Source organism: Gigantopelta aegis, chromosome 6 (assembly GCF_016097555.1).
Source record: "Gigantopelta aegis isolate Gae_Host chromosome 6, Gae_host_genome, whole genome shotgun sequence".
Classification (NCBI taxonomy): Eukaryota; Metazoa; Mollusca; class Gastropoda; order Neomphalida; family Peltospiridae; genus Gigantopelta; species Gigantopelta aegis.
Genome location: NC_054704.1, coordinates 49,835,691 through 49,858,092, shown reverse-complemented (window position 1 = coordinate 49,858,092; position 22,402 = coordinate 49,835,691). Strand labels below are relative to the sequence as shown.

The following is a 22,402-nucleotide window of genomic DNA, read 5'->3' as shown; positions in this document are numbered from 1 at the left end:
AAATTATGTAATTAATATTTCCGTAAATGGTGTTTTTCTTTTCTTCTTTAGCCTAATTGTGTGTTTCTGTATTGATAAGATATGACCAGTCAGACAGTTTAAAAAAATATACTAAATTAAGATACAGAATTTTAATTTTGTTTAAATATTAAATTAAAGATTTATTATAGCTGAATTTGTCAAAATGTCTGTTGGAATTGTAAATAAATATATATAGTTTGATGTGTGTATTGTTTTCACTTGTCCAGTCTACATATAGGGTTATCATACACCATCTGTAGGTTGACCTTGGGTCCTATAAAATCACGAATGTTGTTGATTCCATACTTTATCATTGTTGGCCTGAAATGATAATAAACATTTTAATGAAGGGTTTTACATAAACTTAAGATACTTAAACAAGCAGGTGATCATCAACATACACAGATATGCAGTTATTTTTCTACAAATCAGCCCTGTGATATAATCAATCAACATTGTCAGTTAACAGGGGTTGAATTTTAATTTTGTGGTGTCATGGCATGTGTTGCCTTGGGTTTAATAATAGAAAATTGGGCACCAAGGCAAGTTCAGGAGCACCAATGAAAACTATTCCTTCAAAAGAGGAGCATAAAGGCATCTTACTTTCTATCAAGTTTTTTTCGAGATAAACATGATTTCATTCTGGTGCCTTGGACATCTAGCCAATACAATTTGCCTTTTATCATATTACCAATGATAAATTTACTAAACAATTTTTATATGAATCATAGAATGCATGGGGGCAAACCAGGTAGCGCACCATAGTAGTTTTCTTGCCGTCAACAATATCTTATTAATTTTCGGGGTATAGCGGCAAATAAGAAGGGCAACCATGGCTCTTTTTTGCCATTTCAATGATAAAATTTGAACCCGGTTCTTAAGAAATCAACTTGTTAATTCTTGAAGACCAGTAGTAGATCAGCTTAACACACTATAAGTGATGTAGCACAAAGCCACTGATAATAAACTATAAATAAACACAATAGGATTTCCTGGGCACTAATTTTGAAAGTTCTTGGATAGACCAACAGTCTGTTACAGCCTTATAACGCTGGCATCCTTTCATAACTATTGCTTGTGTGTATGCTGATTTTTCATGGGTAAAGTAAGCATTGCCAAACGTAGTGCCAAATCAATATTAATGGAAGTATGGAAGTCAGTTTTCAAAAGTCATTAAACTGCACTTTAACACAATCAAGAGGTTACCGTTAAAGAATACTTACAGACTATCTATTTGATAAAAAATAACAGTATTTAAAAAAAAATATTTGTAAGAGTGATTGGAATCAACTTTAAAAAAAATAAATATTTTCTCTTGAAATATTTAAATTGTAAATTTTCACAGATCAATATTCAACCTAATCATGTAGTGAACAAATAATACATATTATATTAAGTTAAGTTAATTGTGAGGAGTGAAGACAAACATTCTGTATTGATTTACCTTTCAAGTGACCATGCAATTACAACCACATCTTCTGGCAGTCCCATTGGTAACAACATCTCAGGCCATAACACTCCACTATTTCCTAGTTCCATCCATTTGCCAAGACCTAAAAATCAAGATGAACAATGTGCAATAAATATACAGTATTTTAGAACAGAATTTAGTATATACCTTGTATCTTGTCCATTGTGATAATTCTGTACGTTTGAAATCTGAAATTATTATTGACAAAGGAATCATTAACTCAGTAATTTACAAACAATCATCAAAGAAAGTTACAAATTGGGGTGTATACAGTAGATGTTGGTGCTATACAGATAACAATGAGCCTAAATAATGCACTGGAGCCTAAAGAATGCACCGAACAGTAACTTGAAACTACCAATGTTTTTATAGTTGGATTGATTTTTTGTTTCCATATATGAATACTCAATATACAATTATAAACAACATTTGTACAACATTTAATATTCAGTATAGATCTACTTTAAAAGTTAATAATAAAAAATACCTTCATGGTATCCGAAAATCTCCATACTTGGTTCTGTGTAAGGGTTATATGCTGGCTTGAAGCGCAATTTGAATATACCTGGAGAAACAAACATGTTATATATACAGTTGAAAAATATTTTTAAATTGTAGGTAACTGGAAGTTGGTTCATGTAAAAAAAATTACCTAGGTAACTGAATGCATAGTTATGTGAATTATATTTGCATAACCTAATCATTTATCTCAAAATTGTTGTAAAATTACAGGGTCTGCATCTTTTAATTTCAGAATAGTTTGCATAAATTTAAAGTTGTGTAATCTATACATGAACATAACAATGGTTAACACGAATAATATGCCCTGTATATACAACCTGAGCAATTAACCACTACAGTCAATCGGCATTGCTGTGGAGATTACTGCAGTGTTTTCAATGTTCATTTAACGCAATGCCACACAATACCAGTGCCTTGTACAAGACAAGACAAGACAAGACAAGACAAGAATTTTATTCTCATAAACTGCACCGAGTGCAGTATGGAGAAAATATAAACAAAATAAGTTACAAAGTGTTTTCTGTAGTGGTAATGGACATACTATTTAAGTAATATTAACCCGGAAGACTGACCCTCTCAATGACAATTTGCAAATATTTACATAGTTTACACAAAAGTAATTTTTTAGTTGTAGAAAATAACTTGTAAAAGGTAATTGCACTTGCTCTATTGGTATAGTAACTAGGTATATACACATTTCGATCAGTGGATAAAGACGTACATTTAAAAATATAGTGAAACTCATCACCAACATCAGTGTTGCACAAGTGACATATTCTGTTTTCTCTCTCAATATTAAACCATCTACCGGTTTCAATAGGAAGTCTGACATTTCCAGTTCTAAATTTACAAAGAATTCTAGCATTTTTTGTTAAGAGTTTCAACAAATAATTTTCTAATTTAAATTCATGCTTGAACATTCTGTAGTTAATACCTTTCGATGAGTCAAATTTATCACTATTCCATTTTTGTAAGTACTGGTCACATAGTATTCGTTTAACTGCATGTTTTAACCACAAAACATCCACCTGTGTACATGAATATATATTACATAAACCACATTCATCTAATATACGTTTTATAAAGGATAACCAAGTACATGGTATAGCATTAACGTTATGGTTATATGATGCCAACATGTATAATATACCAGACAATTTAGATTTTCTACTATTAACAACATTTGCCCAGTATGTAATCATTCTAACTTTAACACTAATAGACAGTGGGTATCTACCTAATTCACCATAAATCATAAAGCTTGGTGTCGACTTATTAACACATAATATATATTTGCAGAACTTGAGGTGTACTCGTTCAATGATATCTAAATTACTGAAGCCCCATATTTCACATCCATATAATAATATAGGTTTTACAATCCTGTCGAACAGGTCTAATTGACAATCGATTGACAAATTGAACTGTCTGCATTTTTGTAATACAGCAAACATAGACTTTGAGGCTCGATTGATTAGATTTTTCTTAGCATTTGTGAATGACCCAGATTTACTCAACACAAGCCCAAGGTATTTAACTTCAGTTAAGATTTCTAAGTTTTTATTATTATATGTAAATTTATTCTTTTTTGTTTTTGAGTTACTTCTTGAAAAAATCAAAATTTTAGTCTTGGCTGCATTAACTTTAAGTTTCCATGTTTCACAGTATACTTGAAAACAATCTAGTTGATGTTGTAGGTCATCTGCTGTTTCAGCTAGTAGTACAGTGTCATCAGCATATAGTAACACAAATAACTTAATATATACATTAAGATCTTTCTCAAGTGGGTTTGTTACTAATTCGATACCTTTGCTATTTTTTGTAGCTAAAAATGTTTCTAAATCATTTAAATATAATGAAAATAAAAAAGGTGACAAATTTTCTCCTTGTCGTACACCAATATTACATGGAAAATATTCAGATTTACAGCCATTGTGTACAATTCTAGATTTGATACCGTCATACATATTAAATATTATTCTGAAACATTTTCCATTAATATCACAACTTAATAATTTTTGCCATAAACCAATACGCCATACAGAGTCAAAGTCAATAAAAGCACAGTACATATTTTTCTTTGTTCCTTTTAGCTGATTGCAAACTGGTGTATATACAAACTGTGTTATCATTATCAGATATTCTTGTACCCCCATCGTGTGTTATCACCAATGTGTGTAATGGTTAGTAGGTCTGTATATAATATGTAAGCTTTTTAACTGCAAAGATTCAAATAATACTTAAAGGGACATTCCTGAGTTTGCTGCATTGTAAGATGTTTCCGACTAATAAAATATTTCTACGATTAAACTTACATGTTAAAATATATTTTCTTGTTTAGAATATCACTGTCTGTATATTCAATGTGTTTCTGGTAATCTTAATATTTGTAAGAAGCCCAAACTGGATTTTGTCTTCAAATAATTTTGTTTGTACGAAAAAAATAATATTTTAGGAAATAAAATGAAATTTAACCTGGTACAAATATTAGAACGATCAGAAACACGTTTAATATACAGCCACTAATATTTTATGCAGAAAAATATATTTGATATGTAATTACAATCGTTAAAATGTCTCTGTTAGTCAATAACATCTTAAAAATTGCAGCAAACTCAGGAATGTCCATTTAATGACGAATAATAACAAAATTAATGTCAGCAAAGTTTTAAAAGACCAGTACAAATTCACACAAATAGTAGCACTGTTAAAACTGACAGAGCAAACACACATTTTGACACATACCTAATTTTTTGAAGAATTCTTTAATGACCCCCATCAGGTCTCCAAGCGTGAGCAGACGGTCAGCAACAAGTCCTTCTATCTGGTGGAACTCGGCTAAGTGAGTAGCATCAAGATTTTCGTTCCTGAACACGCGTTCAATGGAAAAGTACTTCACTGGCCTGAACTCTTTCTAAAACACAGAACAAACAAGGTTTAGTCGAACAATTATTGGAAAAACATTTGTGTGTAAAAAAATATATATATATTTTGGTAAATTGCAATTACTTTTTTGCAGGAACATAGCAAAAATTAAACAAAAAAAGCTATAAAATACTACAGGCAACTGTTAAACTGCTACTGTCACTGGCAATAAACCAGTATGAGTGGTTAGCAAAGAAGCTTTTTTTTGGTAGGAAGGAAGGAAGGAAGGAAATGATTTATTTAACGACACATTCAACACATTTTATTTATGGTTATATGGCGTCGGACATATGGTTAAGGACCACACAGATATTGAGGGAAGAAACACGTTGTTGCCACTTCATGGGCTACTATTTTCGATTAGCAGCAAGGGATCTTTTATATGCACCATCCCATAGACAGAATACACATACCACGGCCTTTGATGTACCAATCATGGTGCACTGGCTGGAGCGAGAAATAGCCCTATGGGCCCACTGACGGGGATTGGTATTCAGTGAAGAACAGTATAGAATAAAGTTCAACAGCAATACTTTTCTGTAAAATGTCCAATTTTTTTTAATAATCTTGCAGATGTGCATGTTAGTGGATAAATAGCTCATGCTTGTTAAATATTTTTTTTTAATTTCTCAATAATAATTTAACAATCAATTAGCTGGGATAAATACACCAATTATTCTTTTAAATAGTTCCCAAGTCTTCGCCAGTATGATAAATGTATCACTTTACACCAAATGGCAAAAAACGATTACAACTTTAGTTTCTTGCAACTTTACCTCCTGTGTGAGTTTATACAACATCCGTGCACTGACTGCAGCTGTGTGGGTCCGCAGAATATTTTGTTCTGCTTCTTCCATTTTCCAGTCATAATTGTAACTAGATATGATAAAAGAAACAGTATATCACATCTAATAATCCACATTATAATATTTAGTAAAATATTTCACTTAACATAATTTGTGGGTTTTCTCTCTAATACTATGTCAGAATTAACAATGATTAATAAATCAATGTGCTCTAGTAGTGTTGTTAAACAAAACAAACTTTAACATAATTTTCAAAAGAGCATATGTAAAAGATCATGGCCAATTTTAAAACAGCATCAATATATATTATATTTTTATTGTTACTGTTACGTAATGTGTTTATAATACATTCATATAATATATACATTTATATACACTATTGGAAAATTTAATATTTTTATTGGTCCGAAATTAAAATGTCACACTACTTTTTCCAAGTAATCCATTAGGAATGCATGTGCACTGGCTGGGTCTAACGAAAAAAAATCATTTTTAAATGCAATTTAAAAAACCTGGTGTAAAACTTTGACAGATCTTACATAGTATTTCAATTATAAAAACCCATAACTATTTGCCAGATGTTTTTTTACAAAAAAATATTAAACACTTAGGTTGCTTTTTTTTAAAGTAACAATTCACAATGAATTTAAAATAATTCATCTAATGACATCAAAACAAATAAATAATGTAAACTCCTAGATAGTTCAACACAAAAATCAAGCAATATATTTTAAATTAAAAGAAACATTCACTTCTTGTTGAGTTAATTTCCTAAAATATGAAAGAACTGTAGCTAAGGTTGATTGTACACAGTGACTTACATTGCCATTTTTACAACAGTTCCACAAAGCAACCTAACTAATTAGAAGTACCCCTCTATCTATTAACATATTACATTAGACTTAGTGCCTATAATTATATTAATTAGATGCTACTTTAATTAATATAGAAAAAGAATATGATTGTGGCCAACCATTCTCTGTTAGTTGTCTGACCCATACTAATAATTTTATGGTAGCAGGGTACAATATTTCACGAGAACCGGTGTTCTGTTCGCGTGTCGGTTAGACAAATTTAAAATCATGCGAACCGCTAATCGGTTACATGGTGAACGATTACTTTATAAAATTAAAAGTACCCTATCTTAACATAATGTAGTTTGGTGGCATTGATAAATAACATTCATTAGCATATATAAGGGGAAATTAATTACTTGACTAAAATAGTTCGTGCCTATTGGACTGTCAAGCTAAATCTGCACCGTGTCTACCACAGGAGACAATATTTCAAAATCTTAGATAACCGGAAGTCAGTTCACATGAGTAACCGATTGTTCGGTTTTGTTAATATAGTTTACATAACTGATGAGTTAGACCTATGTAAGAAGATAGTTATTTTTGCAATATGTATTTCAAAGAAATAGCAAAAACACACCAGATAGGAAGAACGTATCATGAGCGTCTCTTGCCGGGTGCTGCTGTTGTTGGAACATGGCATCGAAATTCCAGAAGCTACTCTCGATGAAATCATTGGCTGGCATCTCCGTGAACCTGAAAAAATAAACATAGGTTATAAACTTTTAATATCATGGACCAGGGCTCACTCTGCACATTGGCAAATTAGCCAATTTTTTATACAAAGTGGCTACAACATTAAATATTTTGCAAATAAAATTTCTTTGAATTATCCATTTTTAAATATTTTTTAAAGAAATACTCTACATATTTGAAAATTAGCTAAAACTAAAAAACATTTCCAGTGTTAGACCTGTACGAATATTACTGTGCATCAGTCTATTTTTTTTATGTCTGTAAAATACCTTCCAGACCTTCATTCTAGAAAATCTGGATATTTCCAGGTAAATTATTCGACCCTGAAAATAAAAATGAATTATCAATACTGACCCCATTTCCAAAAAGACCTGTCTGTACTGATCGCTGACTTTGAGCAGCGGGTGCAGATGTCCGCAAGTCGGAGGAACGCCGAGAGCATTGAAATTGTATGCCTTGAACTTCAGATCTTTCCATGAACCACTGCGGGAGAAAATCAAAACAGATGTTCGCAAAGTTAACTGTCAAGCGAAACTGAATAAGACAAATGAAAACATTTGTAACATACAAAAACAATATACATATAGTGTCAGATAAAAACAAGAACAAGTTGCTTAGTTATAACTAAACTGGAAAAAACAGTCTAAGTATACGGAATTAAAAAGACTAATAGTATTAACAATTTTAATGACCCAAACCAGTTACATTTTATATCTGTATGTTATAGTAACGAGTCTTTAACGTTCAACAAACTGCCATGTACGGCTCGTCGTTGGTACCTCGAAATCATTTCTGCTGTCAGATCAACATGCGGTTTAGATATTGATGTTGTGAAGTGTTCTCCTTTTGATATGAAATAACTGGTGAGCTTTCTGAAAAAGGAAAAAACAAAAGAATAAATTTGCCAGATTGCAAGATCATTTGGATTAGAGTTTAAAATTTTTTTTTTTTGGGTTTTTTAATGACACCATTAGAGTATCCAACCAATGCACCACAACTGGTCAAAGGCTGTGGTATGTGCTTTGCTGTCTGTGGGAAAGTGCATATAAAAGATCCCTTGCTGCATTAAGAAAATGATGCGGTTTTCCTCTATTGACTACAAGTCAGAATTACCAAATGTTTGACATCCAATAGCCGATGATTAACATATCAATGTGCTCTAGTCGTGTTGTTAAACAAAACAAACTTTACTTTCCATTAGAACAAACTAAGTAATCATCAAACATACACAGTCTTCAGAGGAAGGGATTTTAAAATATAAACTTGCCCCACAGACCAGACAGCACATACCATAGCCTTTCATAGGCAAGCAGTGTGGCTTTGGTTGGGATTGGTTAATTCCTCTAGGTCAGCTTCAGGGTTTGATCCTACCACCCAAGCATGACAGGTGAGCACTTTAGCAGCTGACGTAGATCCCTCCTCTAATAAAAATTCACTTGCAAAATAAAATGAAATCACAAAGTGTATATTGGCATGATCTGAATCTACTGCATTAATTGCAGGCTACAAATATTGCACGATTCCGTGCTTCCACAAATCCCTGATTTAGGGTTGTAAGTCTAAATTAATGAGACGGAATCCCACAATATCTATATTTTATACCCAATATTGAATCATGTTTATGATTTAGGGCTTTAGATTGCATTAAAGTTGATGCGATAAACTTTGTGCTCCAAATACATATCAGTGACCGATCCAGAAAATCCATTAGGGGGGCCCAAGTGACATGAGATGAATCATAAAAAAAATGACAATTAATATATAATAAAATTATAACTATCGCAAAATTTAAGGGGGGTCCGGGCCCTTGGGTCCCCCCTAGATCCGCTTCTGCATATGCCCAACATAATCATACCCAAATTAAGTACAAACCTACTGACCTCAAAATAGTTCACCTCAAAACCACTGAAATGTTGAGTTTAATTACATTAAAATAACTTGAAATGCATTTCTGAATATTGACAATTCTACAGCAGCTGTTAATGACAGTACTGAAATAAACAGACTTCCCTGCGCTCAGAAAAGACAGAAGTCCCCGTTATACCCAAATTAGTGAGGTCTAAAGCCCTGATGATTCTGGCAGAATCCTTAAAAAATATTCCCAAATTCAATGCTTGAATTTGCATGACATTTGACAGCCCATGACCTTTATCTCAAGGCAGATTAACTAACACTTCTGTGATGAGCTTCTTCTTCTTGTATTCATTTTTCTGTGCATCTGTTATATCGTCCAAGCCCAGTTTCTGAATCTTAACCAAACACTGCTGCACCAGATCATCAATACTTTCAACCTGGAACAACAAATCATGGAATTCTTAATTGTTATTTTAAAAATACAATCCAGGGATACATTTTGTGAAGCAATGTTAATACCAAAATCACCTTATGTGCCTAAGTAAATTATAAAGGCACTTAAGGTGATTTTAGCGCTAAGATCGCTTCGTAAAATGCAGCCCTGCAAATTACTTTTTCTCTTTTCTTTTTTTGACATTATAAGCAATGTATGTCAAGCTTATCTTCTAACTTCTCGATATCACATATTGACGAGTTTGTGTAGGTGGTATCAGCTACCTACTTCACGAGCATAAACTGCACTGATCCTTAACCCAGAAACTATACTTTACTTAAATAAAGGTAAACATTTTTTTTTTAATTTAGTATTTTATATATTTTGTATTTTGTATTTTGGTATTTTTATCCAATCTACTTTAGGGGCAGGTCGTAGTCCAGTGGTAAAGCGTTTGCTTGATGCGTGGTCGGTCAAGGATCGATCCCCGTCGGTGAACCCACTGAACTATTTCTAGTTCCAGCCAGTGCTCCACAACTGGTGTAACAAAGGCCGTGATATGTACTATCCTGTCTGTAGGATGGTGCATATAAAAGACTCCTTGCTGCTAATCGAAAAGAGTAGCTCATGAAGTAGCGACAACGGGTTTCCACTCACAATACCTGTGTGGTCCTTAACCATATGTCTGACACCATATAACCGTAAATAAAATGTGTTGAGTGCGTCGTTAAATAAAAACATTTACTACCTTCATTTTCAATCTACTTCATGAAGTTATTTTATGCAAAAAATATATAATAAAAAAATAAAGTATTTAAAATTTATTATATTTTATGTGGAAAAGTGCTTATAAAACCCAACTGCTGCTATTTGGAAGGAACACCCTACAGGTACATTTAATTTTATGTGGTGGCAGCAGAGTTTTATCTTCAGCTCTTTAGATCAAATATCGTAATTACCACTATTATCCTGTTCAATTATTTAGACCCAAAGTTTTTTGGAAATGTTACGTTTATTTCCTATTCGATATTTGTTTTCTTTGCATTTACATGAAAACAAACCCAAACCCCGACAGGTTTTATATACAAATCATCATATAAAATGCACGAAGTTGACTTAATTCCACTTTTTTAAAAATCTCTGTCTCTTTTGAATGCACGTTATTTCTCCTATAAATAACTACGGTCATTTGCATATCAAAACATTGGGATCTGAGGCTATGTGAAGGCCATTATAGCTTGTTTCACTAAATCAAGGTTATTATTGTTTTGCAGTGTGTAACAGCATTGTCTAATCTTTCCGTTGAACATAAATGTAAACAAACAGAACATGTAACCCTTTCTTGTAGGTGCATTATATTTAATAAATTTAGCTAATGTATTATGTATTTTTATTTTATTATATCAATTATATATTAGCATACCATACCTAACCTAACACAACTGAGGTGTAGCACAGTAATAAACAAATCACCTCACACACCGCAGGAATGTGCTTTCCAAATTTATAAATACATTTAATGCAGGGCCGGACCCAGAAGACCAGGAGGGGGGGGGGATAAAATGTCAAAGGCCACCAACATCAAATAATAATAAAAATGTTATTTAATTTGCCTCTAAATTGGGGGGACTCATACGTATATATATATATCTACGAATCCAAGCACAGAAATCACTGTTAAAAAACGCGACCGAAAACTCATCGATTTATTTGATAAAGATGTTATTAGACGACGAGTATACAGATTTTATAGAGAGGGCGAAGATTAACGTGGCTTTAAGGGAGAAATGTGGAATCAACATATCCATATCAACTTTACGAAGAACACTTCATGACCTTGATTTTAAATACCAACATATGTCTAACAACCGGAAAAGTGGTTTTTGAGGACGCCAATATATCAGACAGGAGACTGTCCTATCTCCATGAAATATCCAGTTTACGAGAACAGGGGTATTTAATAGTGTATCAAGATGAGACCTGGGTGAATGTCAACCACACAACATCCCACCACTGGACAGATATCCACCCGGGCACAAGTACCGCCAATCACCTGCCGAAATCAGACGCTGCTGATCGAGTTCCTAAACTCTGTTCAGTGACTGGGAAGGGAAAAAGACTTATTATTTGTCATGCTGGCTGTGATAAATATGGACTGATACATGGCTGTGAATTGATCTTTGAGGCTAAAAAAACAGACGGAGACTATCATGGTGAGATGAATCATGAAAATTTCATCAAATGGTTTGAAGAACAACTTATGCCTTCTCTACCAGAACCTTCTGTTATCGTCATGGATAACGCAAGCTACCACAACAAATTAACTGAGATTACACGATGTCCTGCACTAAACGCTAAAAAGGAAGAAATTCAGTCGTGGCTACGAAACAAAAATATACCTTTTGAGAGTAACATGACAAAGCCAGTTCTTTATGAACTTGTGAAAAGTAACAAATGTGCAAAGCAATTTGTTACTGATGATATTGCTGAACGCCATTGGCACTTGTGTCTAAGACTGCCGCCAAGACATTCTAAACTCAATCCGATAGAACTGATCTGGAGTCAAGTCAAAGGGCACATAGCTTGTCACAATGATGGTAAAATTACCACGGTGCGGAGAGAACTTGCACATGCATTGAACTCTGTCACACCTACACACTTCTCTGACGCAGTTAAAAATGTAATAAAGATCGAAGAAGATTTTAGAAAACAAAATAGTTTTATAAGAAATAAAATACCCCCTGTGATAGTCCCCCTTAACGAAGATAGTGATGAAGAAATGAGTTCGTCGACTGATTAAGTTATTTCTCCATACCCATCAGGAGTATTACTTTAATGTATGCATGAACTCTTTAACACCAAAAACAATTTATTTCCATATCATTCACTATCAAACAACCAAACAACCTATAAACTAATCGACTAAAAATGCATATAGACTACACATACATACGAGAGAAATGTTTATTTAACGACACACTCAACGCATTTGATATACGTTTATGTGGCGTCAGACAAAACGGTTAAGGAGCATTATGACGGTGAGAAAGAAACTCTAAGAACAAGAGAAAAAACTACATAAAACTACTAATAAAGTACAACATACATGTACAATATAATAGTGACATGCTGGTTATAAAAATTGAATAATAGGTCACAGAACTTTGCAATAATGTTTTTTATAATTGTACATGGACTTTTGCCATTAAAAGTAAATATTCTGAGTACAGGTGGTTAGTCTCAGGATTTCTAGATTATGGTAGCCCCACTCCCATGGCTAGTGATATTCAATGTTGGGCTAGTGAATAACTACTATTGCCTTGCCCGATGGCTAGTGGAAATTTTTGTTGTCAAATGTTGCAGTCAAGTTTATTTTGTACAAATTAATATCCTGCCCTTACCCCAACCACCCAATGTTAGTGTTTTTAAGCTCCATCTCCCTCTTTAGGTGACATATATGATTCTTACTATTATTTAGTAAAATTGTACAAACTTAAAGTAAAGTAGGGCTAGTGAATCTTTAATTGTGGCTAGTAAATGTTTTAAATCACTGATGCCATGGCTTGTGGATTTTATAAAATTTCTAGAAGCCCTGTAGTCTGAACTGATAATGAGCAAGTTTGTACCATTATATATGCCTGAGATATTCCATCAGGTGGAACTGCTTGGAAAACTAAGGCTTCGTGACTTCCACTAGCCGCAACTGCCTTTCCTTCATCAGTCAACTCCCATTTCTTGTGTTGTCTCTGCTCAACTTTCAATATCTGCAATGCAAAACAATTGAAATATATTGTAGTTAATGTTAAAGACGACAATTCCATTTATAAAAACACATTTTATTTGTCAAACAGTGATGATGAATCCATTTAAAGGTTCACTGTACACATTTTGGTTTGGAAATATATTTTTATATGTATATTACAACCAGCCATGGAAAACTGTATCATTACATAACAAGAATTGCTAAATAAACAAATGACAGAAAGTAAAAATCACCAGTTACAACCAATTACATCTGTAATTAAGGACAAAATATCACACAATAGTTAGTGGACACAAAAGACAGAATGACCATTCTGTTCATGTGACAAATTTGGCACCAAATAAGTGGTTTTCCTGTTGGAAATTGCCGAATCGATAAACATTTTAAATATATTTTCATTCTGTGTATCAAACTTTTATTGTGTATATCAATCATACAAATGGATACAGGTATGGGACAAAATAGAGCCTGTTAAATATACTGTTAAATTACGCTACGGTAATTGTCGTAAGCAATCTAATTAAAATTAGCTCCACTATTACATGTGGATCTAACAGCAGCCCGTTGGAGATCATGTCCAGTTGACCTTTCATTCGACCAATCAAAACCTTACTTGCAAAATCATGCCAGTGATTTGAAAAGAATTTGAAAACATTCGGGATTATGTGGTATACGAAATAATTCGGGTGAATTACGAAGTATGCTGGAAACTAATTGCAATATAGAATTTTATATAAAATTGGTTTCAAGACGGAAAAAATAAACCGTGATGGTATAGCCATAAAATCTGTTTATACTAGTATAAAATCCAAAGTTTATTACTGCACTTTTCCCCCTGTTTTTTTTCAATGTTGAAATAGACCAACAAGTTCGCCTATTGCATAAATAGTCTCGCCCGATATTTTTAGAATTTGTATGCTCCCGAATAACGCTATAAAAGGCGAAGTGTAATTGGTCGATATTTAAATTGTTATTTATAGATGAAATGTCACCTGGACATGGGCGTCCACGCAATGCTGTTAGATCTACTGGCTAGGCCCAGTAGAGCTAATTTTAATCAGATTGAATTTATTTAAACACTGTGTTGTGCTGGCTTAATTGGCAAATATTTTACAGGCTGTCCAGCGATCCTTTTTCGTACTTTTTGGTCTTTGTCCTATTTTTCCTACTTTTTCTTCAAAACACTTAGTTTTTTTTACTTTTGTGTTTGAAAATGCCACGAATTGCTGTTAAAGTGTGCATATTCCTTGTGTTATTATAAAAGTTATGGGAATTATTATTTTATTTTTTTTGGCAGCAAAATATATCTCCCAATTTGTGGCACCATATAATCTCAACATATTAAAATTACACCCTCAAAGCCAACATATTTTCCAATGATTAACATGATTATAATGTACAATGTGTATGTATGACTTCAGAATCTATAATACATTATGGAAAACTTAAATTAATCATGTTAACTCGGTTTTACTGTGCATCAGCATTCCTATGCAAGTAAATATGTATATTGATTAATATAGTGTACAGTAATTTGAAACAACTGTATAACGTGACCGTTACATAAGATTTACATTATTTTTGATAGAACACAAAATGCATGTACAAACTGAGCACCACATAAAAAAGGTGTTTTCTCAATATGAGCATGAATAATGTAGCTACGTACTGTTTCAGTCCTACATTTGTTCTACGTCTTCCTTCTTTTATACCGGCCTCAGCGGCGTCGTGGCAGGCCATCGGTCTACAGGCTGGTAGATACTGGGTTCGGATCCCAGTCGAGGCATGGGATTTTTAATCCAGATACCGACTCCAAACCCTGAGTGAGTGCTCCGCAAGGCTCAGTGGGTAGGTGTAAACCACTTGCACCGACCAGTGATCCATAACTGGTTCAACAAAGGCCATGGTTTGTGCTACCCTGCCTGTGGGAAGCGCAAATAAAAGATCCCTTGCTGCCAATCGGAAGAGTAGCCCATGTAGTGGCGACAGCGGGTTTCCTCTCAAAATCTGTGTGGTCCTTAACCATATGTCTGACGCCATATAACCGTAAATAAAATGTGTTGAGTGCGTCGTTAAATAAAACATTTCTTTCTTTCTTTCCTTCTTTTATTCAACATTGTCTATATTTTCATTCCTAATTGTGTCCCAACTTTTTCAAAAGGGTGTGCTGGACAGCCTGATTTTATAGAGGGGATGGGGCACCCAAACGTAAACAGCCCTAATAGGTCTTGTCAGAACGAAGACGGGCCAATATGTTAGTATACATAACTGGAGGCCCAAAAATGTGATCCCCACCAACAAGCCCTCTGGCTATGCTAGTTGTGATTTTTTTATTTTTTTTTATTTCGTGTATGGCTTTGGTTTCATAAATAGGGCAAGTGCCGTATATCGGTTGGTTCAAGCAGTGCAGCTATGTAAGAATACACCCCCATAAACTTCGCAATCCTACAATCTAAACCACTGCCTGCATAATTTTTGCACAGGCGACTGTATCCTGCTATAGTTTTGTAACCTTTTGTACATAGAACGATGGTACACTGATAGCATTCCTGATAGAATGTTACTGCTCACGGCCTCCCTAACTTTTTTTCTTTTTTTTTTCTTCTTTTTTTAAACAAAACCATTTAACGCAACCGGGTCGAGGCCGGGTCGTCGACGCGCCTTCTATACTCTTGTTCCTCGGCATATTGGGATTCCATTAATATAAAAGTCGAACAACAACAACAACAAAAATTAAGATGAAAAAAAAAGAAGAAAAAAGAAAGAAACAAGACATTTTAATTTATCAGTCCTGACAAGAAAAGTTAGCATAGGATGTTTTAAATCTTCTTTTGCTTGCATTCGACGTTCGTTACTTCCGGGTTCTTGTGCTTCGATTTACTGAAGTAAAAATGGTTTCTTCGATTTAAATCACGTTGTCGTCGTAAATGTACCCTGTAGTGAAACACTTGAATGTCTCCTCTTGTCGGCTTTTTAATTAAACAACGATATTTCCAAATACATTAAGGCGAAAACTTAATCGGCAGATCGGTTGATTTTGCTATCGACCTATGCGAATCGGCAGCCATTATTGGAAGTTTGTCTAACCTTGCATCACGTGTGACGGGGGGCGTGGTTAACTCGTCATACGGAGGGGTCTATTGTCCATCAATCTCAGGTACAACACGGTACTTAGAGCAGGGTACTTAGGGTAGTGTTCAGTAATATGAAAACATTAGATCCCCAAATGGGCCTCACTCCATGTGCCAGTTTCATCATCCGTATCCATGGCATATCATGAATTAAATATTTTCCCCTTTGTTTAACTTACTTCTCCAATAGACTGTATACTTTTAATAGCTCCGACGACTTTTTGATGATCTACAGTCAGTGTCTTTGCAAGATCTAAACTGTCAATACCATTTGTTTTATCTAAATGTTGGAGAAAAACTTCTAAGTCAGCCATGTTGGTTCATATAAAATTAGGCAACGCGATATTAACCAGGCTATCGTTCTGCTCTAAATGAGCAATATCATCCCAGGGCCTCGTGCCGAAGCAGACCCTCAAATTCGTGGGGAAACGACAGACATATTCGAGCAAAATGAGATGGCCTGAAACTTTTTTACCATGTATTTTCTTAATTCTAATCTATATGTCCTTTTCTCGTTCCAGCCAGTGCACAATGACTGGTATTTCAATGGTAGTGGTATGTGCTGTCCTGTATGTGGGATGGTGCATATAAAAGATCCCTTTCTCTAAGACTATATGCCAAAATTACCGAATGTTTGACATCCAATAACCGATGATTTATAAATACAAATGCTCTAGTGGTGTCATTGAACAAAAATAAACTTTAAACTCTATTCAGGAAGAGAGGCGGAATTTATCTCAGTCGGTTGAGTGCTCGCTTGAGGTGTTTGCGTCGCAGGATCGAACCACCTCGGTGGATCCATTCAACTGATTGTTTTTTCTCGTTCCAACCAGTGCACCACAACTGGTTAAAGGCTGTGGTATGTTCTTTCCTGCTTGTGGGATAGTGCATATAAAAGATCCCTCGTTGCAGTGGGAAAAACGTAGCGGGTTCCCTCTGATGACTATGACTACGTGTCTGAATTATCAAACTTTTGACATCCAATAAACGATGATTAATTAATTAATGTGCTCTAGTGGTGTCGTTAAACAAAACAAACTTTAATTTATTCGGGGAGCCTACTTATAAAAATACAGCTCTAGCAGGGCCGTAGCTAGCAGGGGGTGGGGGTATAGAAACTTAAAGAAAATCTCTTCTTAACCATTATCACAGCAGTTTTTGATAACTGAAATCATACTTTACGCAGATTATATTGTTTAGATTATACATTTCCGTACATTCGAAGTCTTTTTGGTCATCCTGGTGATTTTAATATCACAAAATGCATTTCTCATATTATTTGTAAAAACGCACGTGCGTTTAAGAAGTAACAGTTATGGAGTCGAGTTTTAGTATATTTTTAGAGGGTATTTCACCATTTCAAAGTCACAGACTCATGTTTCCCTCAATTGTAAGTTTATCCAAACTTAATGTTAATTTTCACGGGTTGAAACTAAGGTATGTCCCTTTAAGGCATTTGGCCTGGTATGCATATTCAACGATATATAACGCACATTATTGTTTAATATCAACAAGTATAATCGTGTAGTTAATTAATAAAACGCTTAAACATGACGCCTATTATATATAACGGGCGCGGCCATTTTGTACCATCCTAGTGAATACGCCGTCTGGCGAGATGGTTCTGTAATAGTATCTATCCCAGTAAGCCGGCAACAAGTATATATTATTTTTCAATACAAAGTAAGTCAACATTGTCAAAGTGTTGAAATAACTGTATTATGTTTTGTACATAAATTAACCCACGTACTGAAATAATAATCGGAGTGTGTTCTTGGTTAATTGGTCTTTTGTTTCCGTGGCCTGTAACTGTGGTTCCTGATTAGTAGGTATATATGTAGACGGTCCCCAGACACTGTGTCTAGACACACTAAAAAGACGTGCCTCTTTTATTAAGATCACAAGGTATTGTCTGACAGCCGCGCGGACGCCCCTGAAATCGTAATGGACATTATCAGCCGTGCTGCTTTATTACTGTAAGTAATTCTGTAAAAGCCTTGATTAAGTAGACTTTCCTATCTAAAATCACAAAACTGACCAATTACGTAATCCCAAAGAAAAGAAAATTATCACTTGGGTATCGTGAGTGGTCGTTTTTGCTCGAACGTACCCTACCAATAGGCCTAATAATAAAAAAATGTTTTCTTTGGATTTTTTTAAAGAGAAAAATACTTTAACTCCATTTCGTTCTATTGATGCAAATTGAAATATATTTAGTTAAATATTTTATTATACTATCAAGTCATTTATGTTGTTTTACAAGTCAGGTTGATGAAAGCGAAGCGCCTTGTCGTAAATTAGAGCGTTTGTTTACACTCTACTTAAGAGGAGTTGGACGGAGTTGACGTCACTTCGCCCCAAGCTATACTACCAGACGTCACAAAAACGAAACAAAATGGCTGCCCCCAGTTAGCAGGAATAATCATGGGTTTTTTTATTAACTCTAAAATTACGCGTTTTTCATTTGTTAAAGTGTCAGTATGTGTTGGTGGTCCGGGTATGCATCTTTCCAACACAAGGCTGTTATTTGAGTTTACCCTCCCTTTAAGGAGTTTTAGACTATTAACTACTCAGTTGGCCCCTCCAAGTTGCAGCCCTGTCTAGTGCATACATATATAACCTCAAACATGTATACTGTTATAAAAATAAAGTGCCCAAAATGTATTAGTGCTACATATATACATGTATGTATATAATATACAATGTATATATAAAGCCCAGTTGTTTTTTTAAACTCTCTCTCTCTCTCTCTCTCTCTCTCTCTCTCTCTCTCTCTCTCTCTCTCTCTCTCTCTCTCTCTCTCTCTCTCTCTCTCTCTCTCTCTCTCTCTCTCTCTCTCTCTCTCTCTCTCTCTCTCTCTCTCTCTCTCTCTCTCTCTCTGTGTGTGTGTATGTGTGTGTGTGTGTGTGTGTGTTCCCACTTAAGACTCAAAGCACTTACTATTTGTGTCCCTATCGCTGGAACGTGTCCCATTCCCCTCACCACCTACATACAAACACTTCAAATATCATATTTGCGGGCTTGTTATATTTTAAAGTTCTGGGTGTTAAATATACACAGGTTTGCTCCAAATTGTATCTAATATACTTTTCATTGCGGAGAACGCACGTAAAGTAAAGTTTGTTTTATTTAACGACGCCACTAGAGCACATTGATTTTTTATCTTATCATCGGCTATTGGATGTCAAACATATGGTCATTTTGACACTGTTTTGAAGAGGAAACCCGCTGTCGCCACATAGGCTACTCTTTTTTTCGACAGGCAGCAAGGGATCTTTTATTTGCGCTTCCCACAGGCAGGATAACACAAACCATGGCCTTTGTTGAACCAGTTATGGATCACTGGTCGGTGCAAGTGGTTTACACCTACCCACTGAGCCTTGCGGAGCACTCGCTCAGGGTTTGGAGTCGGTATCTGGATTAAAAATCCCATGCCTCGACTGGGATCCGAACCCAGTACCTACCAGCCTGTAGACCGATGGCCTGCCACGACGCCACCGAGGCCGGTAAAGAACGCACGTATGTTCAGGGTGAGGGAAGTTGTGATGGAACCACGTATTGGTATAGCCAAGATTTTATGTTAGGTGGGACAAACACATTAGGTGAGCGGGTTGGAGGGTGCACCAATTATTGAGTCTATCGGGGGAGACAGACAAATATAAAAGATGGTGGACCCAACAGGCCCGTATTTAGGGGGCGAGGGTTCGGGGGGTTCATCCGAATCCTCCCGCAAAAGCTGTTGTCCACTTTTCTGTGGGTCCTTTTTGTTTTTATTATTACACAAAAACATGATTGTAACATTTGCAACTCTCCCATAAAACGATATTTGCTCGTCTTCGTCAATTAGCACTACCTTTACCAAAGCTGTAGTGTAAATGCTTCAGAATTTCTAACTAATCTGGCAAAATCATAACAAAGGAAACTACATGTAGCAAAAATGTTTAATTGTAGCCTACTTTTTACTATATTCATGACCTCGTAGCATTTGATAATTACATGACAATGACAGCAGTTCACCTTCCATTGACTTAACAACCAAGGTTTAAAATAAAACGTTAGCAACAAAAAGTAATCTTGTTCATGCCTTGATCTGTATATAGGGATTCAAATCGACACTAGAAAGAAAGAAAGAAAGAAATGTTTTATTTAACGACTCACTCAACACATTTTATTTACGGTTATATGGCGTCAGACATATGGTTAAGGACCACACAGATCTTGAGAGGAAACCCGCTGTCGCCACTATATGGGCTACTCTTTCCGATTAGCAGCAAAGGATCTTTTATTTGCGCTTCCCACAAGCAGGATAGCACAAACCATGGCCTTTGTTGAACCAGTTATGGATCACTGGTCGGTGCAAGTGGTTTACACCTACCCATTGAGCCTTGCGGAGCACTTACTCAGGGTTTGGAGTCGGTATCTGGATTAAAAATCCCATGCCTCGACTGGGATCCGAACCCAGTACCTACCAGCCTGTAGACCGATGGCCTAACCACGACGCCACCGAGGCCGGTCATATCGACACTAGCTTCTATATATTATATCAAACAATAATATTATGTTATTTTGGCATAGAAGTTGCTTTATCATGCCGGTTATTTCCAAGTATTTCAAAAACGTTTACGCCAATATGTAGATGCCATTTTTATTATATGACGCATCAGTGAAAATTATGGAATACCTTGTACTCATAACAGGGACTGCATGTGTTGGCGGTGATTAGTGATGATACAATTTTCAAGAAAGTAATGTGTTTCGTTTTTCATAAATATGTTCATAATTAAAGGAACTGATCATATAGTTCTGAGGTACACGTACCTTTTTTGTTACTAAGGTTATAATAACCAATTGCCAAAAATATTTAACATATACATTGGGTCAATACCCTTAACTCCTGTTTACAAAATAGTCGAAAATCATTGTTTTAATATCAATTCTTAATTTCCAGATACCAGGAAAACGCTTTCAGGTATTTCAATTTTTTTTAGGAATCATGCCCCAGGTCGCTTCGCACCCCCCCCCCCCCCCCCCCCCCCCTATTCGAAATGCTGACTACGGACCTGCCCCATGACCTCTCTCTGTCTACACCAGTGGACATATGGGGGATGGTAAAAATAAAAATCTCAGATATTTAGCGTATATTCTATATGAAAAAACACTTTTGTGTGAAAATTGACTGTTTTTACACAATACATTTTTATGATATTACACAAAAATAAGGTGGTGCCTTTTCCTTAATTCGCCAGTTTAATATATTTTTTAATTAAACAGATGCTTTTTGTATATTTTATAAACACCACCCCCCCCCCCCCCCCCCCCCCCCCCCCGGAGCGTGTGTAGAAAGAAGGTTTAGGAGATCTAAACCCATCCATGCTTAAGCAAATTTTCTTTTTTCACAATAGACCTATATTTTCCGGGGGAGCATGACTCGACCTCCCAATACACTTCGATCGCCAGTCTAGACCACCCTCTGTTAATATTCCTGCACACGCGCCTGCCTCCCCAGAACGAAGACCGGTTTGGTATAGATATCCTTTTCTTACACACCCGTTGGTGAGAACACCATGTGTTATTTTTGATAACACATGTACGTGTGTTAACAATTTCAAGACATACGACTGGCTGCTCCTATGTGATGACCAGGTCACCAATGCCATAGGTCCAATATAAAAACCAGCGCGATGGAAATGGACATTAGACTGTGACGTATAGTTAACCTGACAATCATATGTGTCTGTGACGCGTAAGTCAGCTACAAGTGCAACAGCTGTAAATAACTTTTAGTCGAAAATTATGTTAAATTTTGCTTAATACCTGGCTTTTGAGGATATGTAAGAAATAGAATAATACATTCGTGTCTGTTAGGTACCATTTATCTCACATTTATGTATAAAAACCAGCGCGATGGAAATGGATATTAGACTGT

General features: G+C 35.2%; 1 protein-coding gene across 1 annotated transcript; it reads right to left on the bottom strand.

The window, feature by feature from the left end:
• Positions 1-43: 43 nt before the first annotated feature.
• LOC121376385 (phenylalanine--tRNA ligase alpha subunit B-like) lies at positions 44-16,790 on the bottom strand. The gene is given in 12 exon segments (XM_041504236.1): positions 44-342; positions 1,466-1,574; positions 1,980-2,057; positions 4,760-4,928; positions 5,716-5,847; positions 6,171-6,217; positions 7,180-7,295; positions 7,650-7,778; positions 8,075-8,167; positions 9,468-9,586; positions 13,209-13,346; positions 16,656-16,790. Coding segments are annotated over 12 exon segments (1,371 nt in total). The 3' UTR covers positions 44-236.
• Between the last annotated feature and the right edge of the window lie 5,612 nt (positions 16,791-22,402).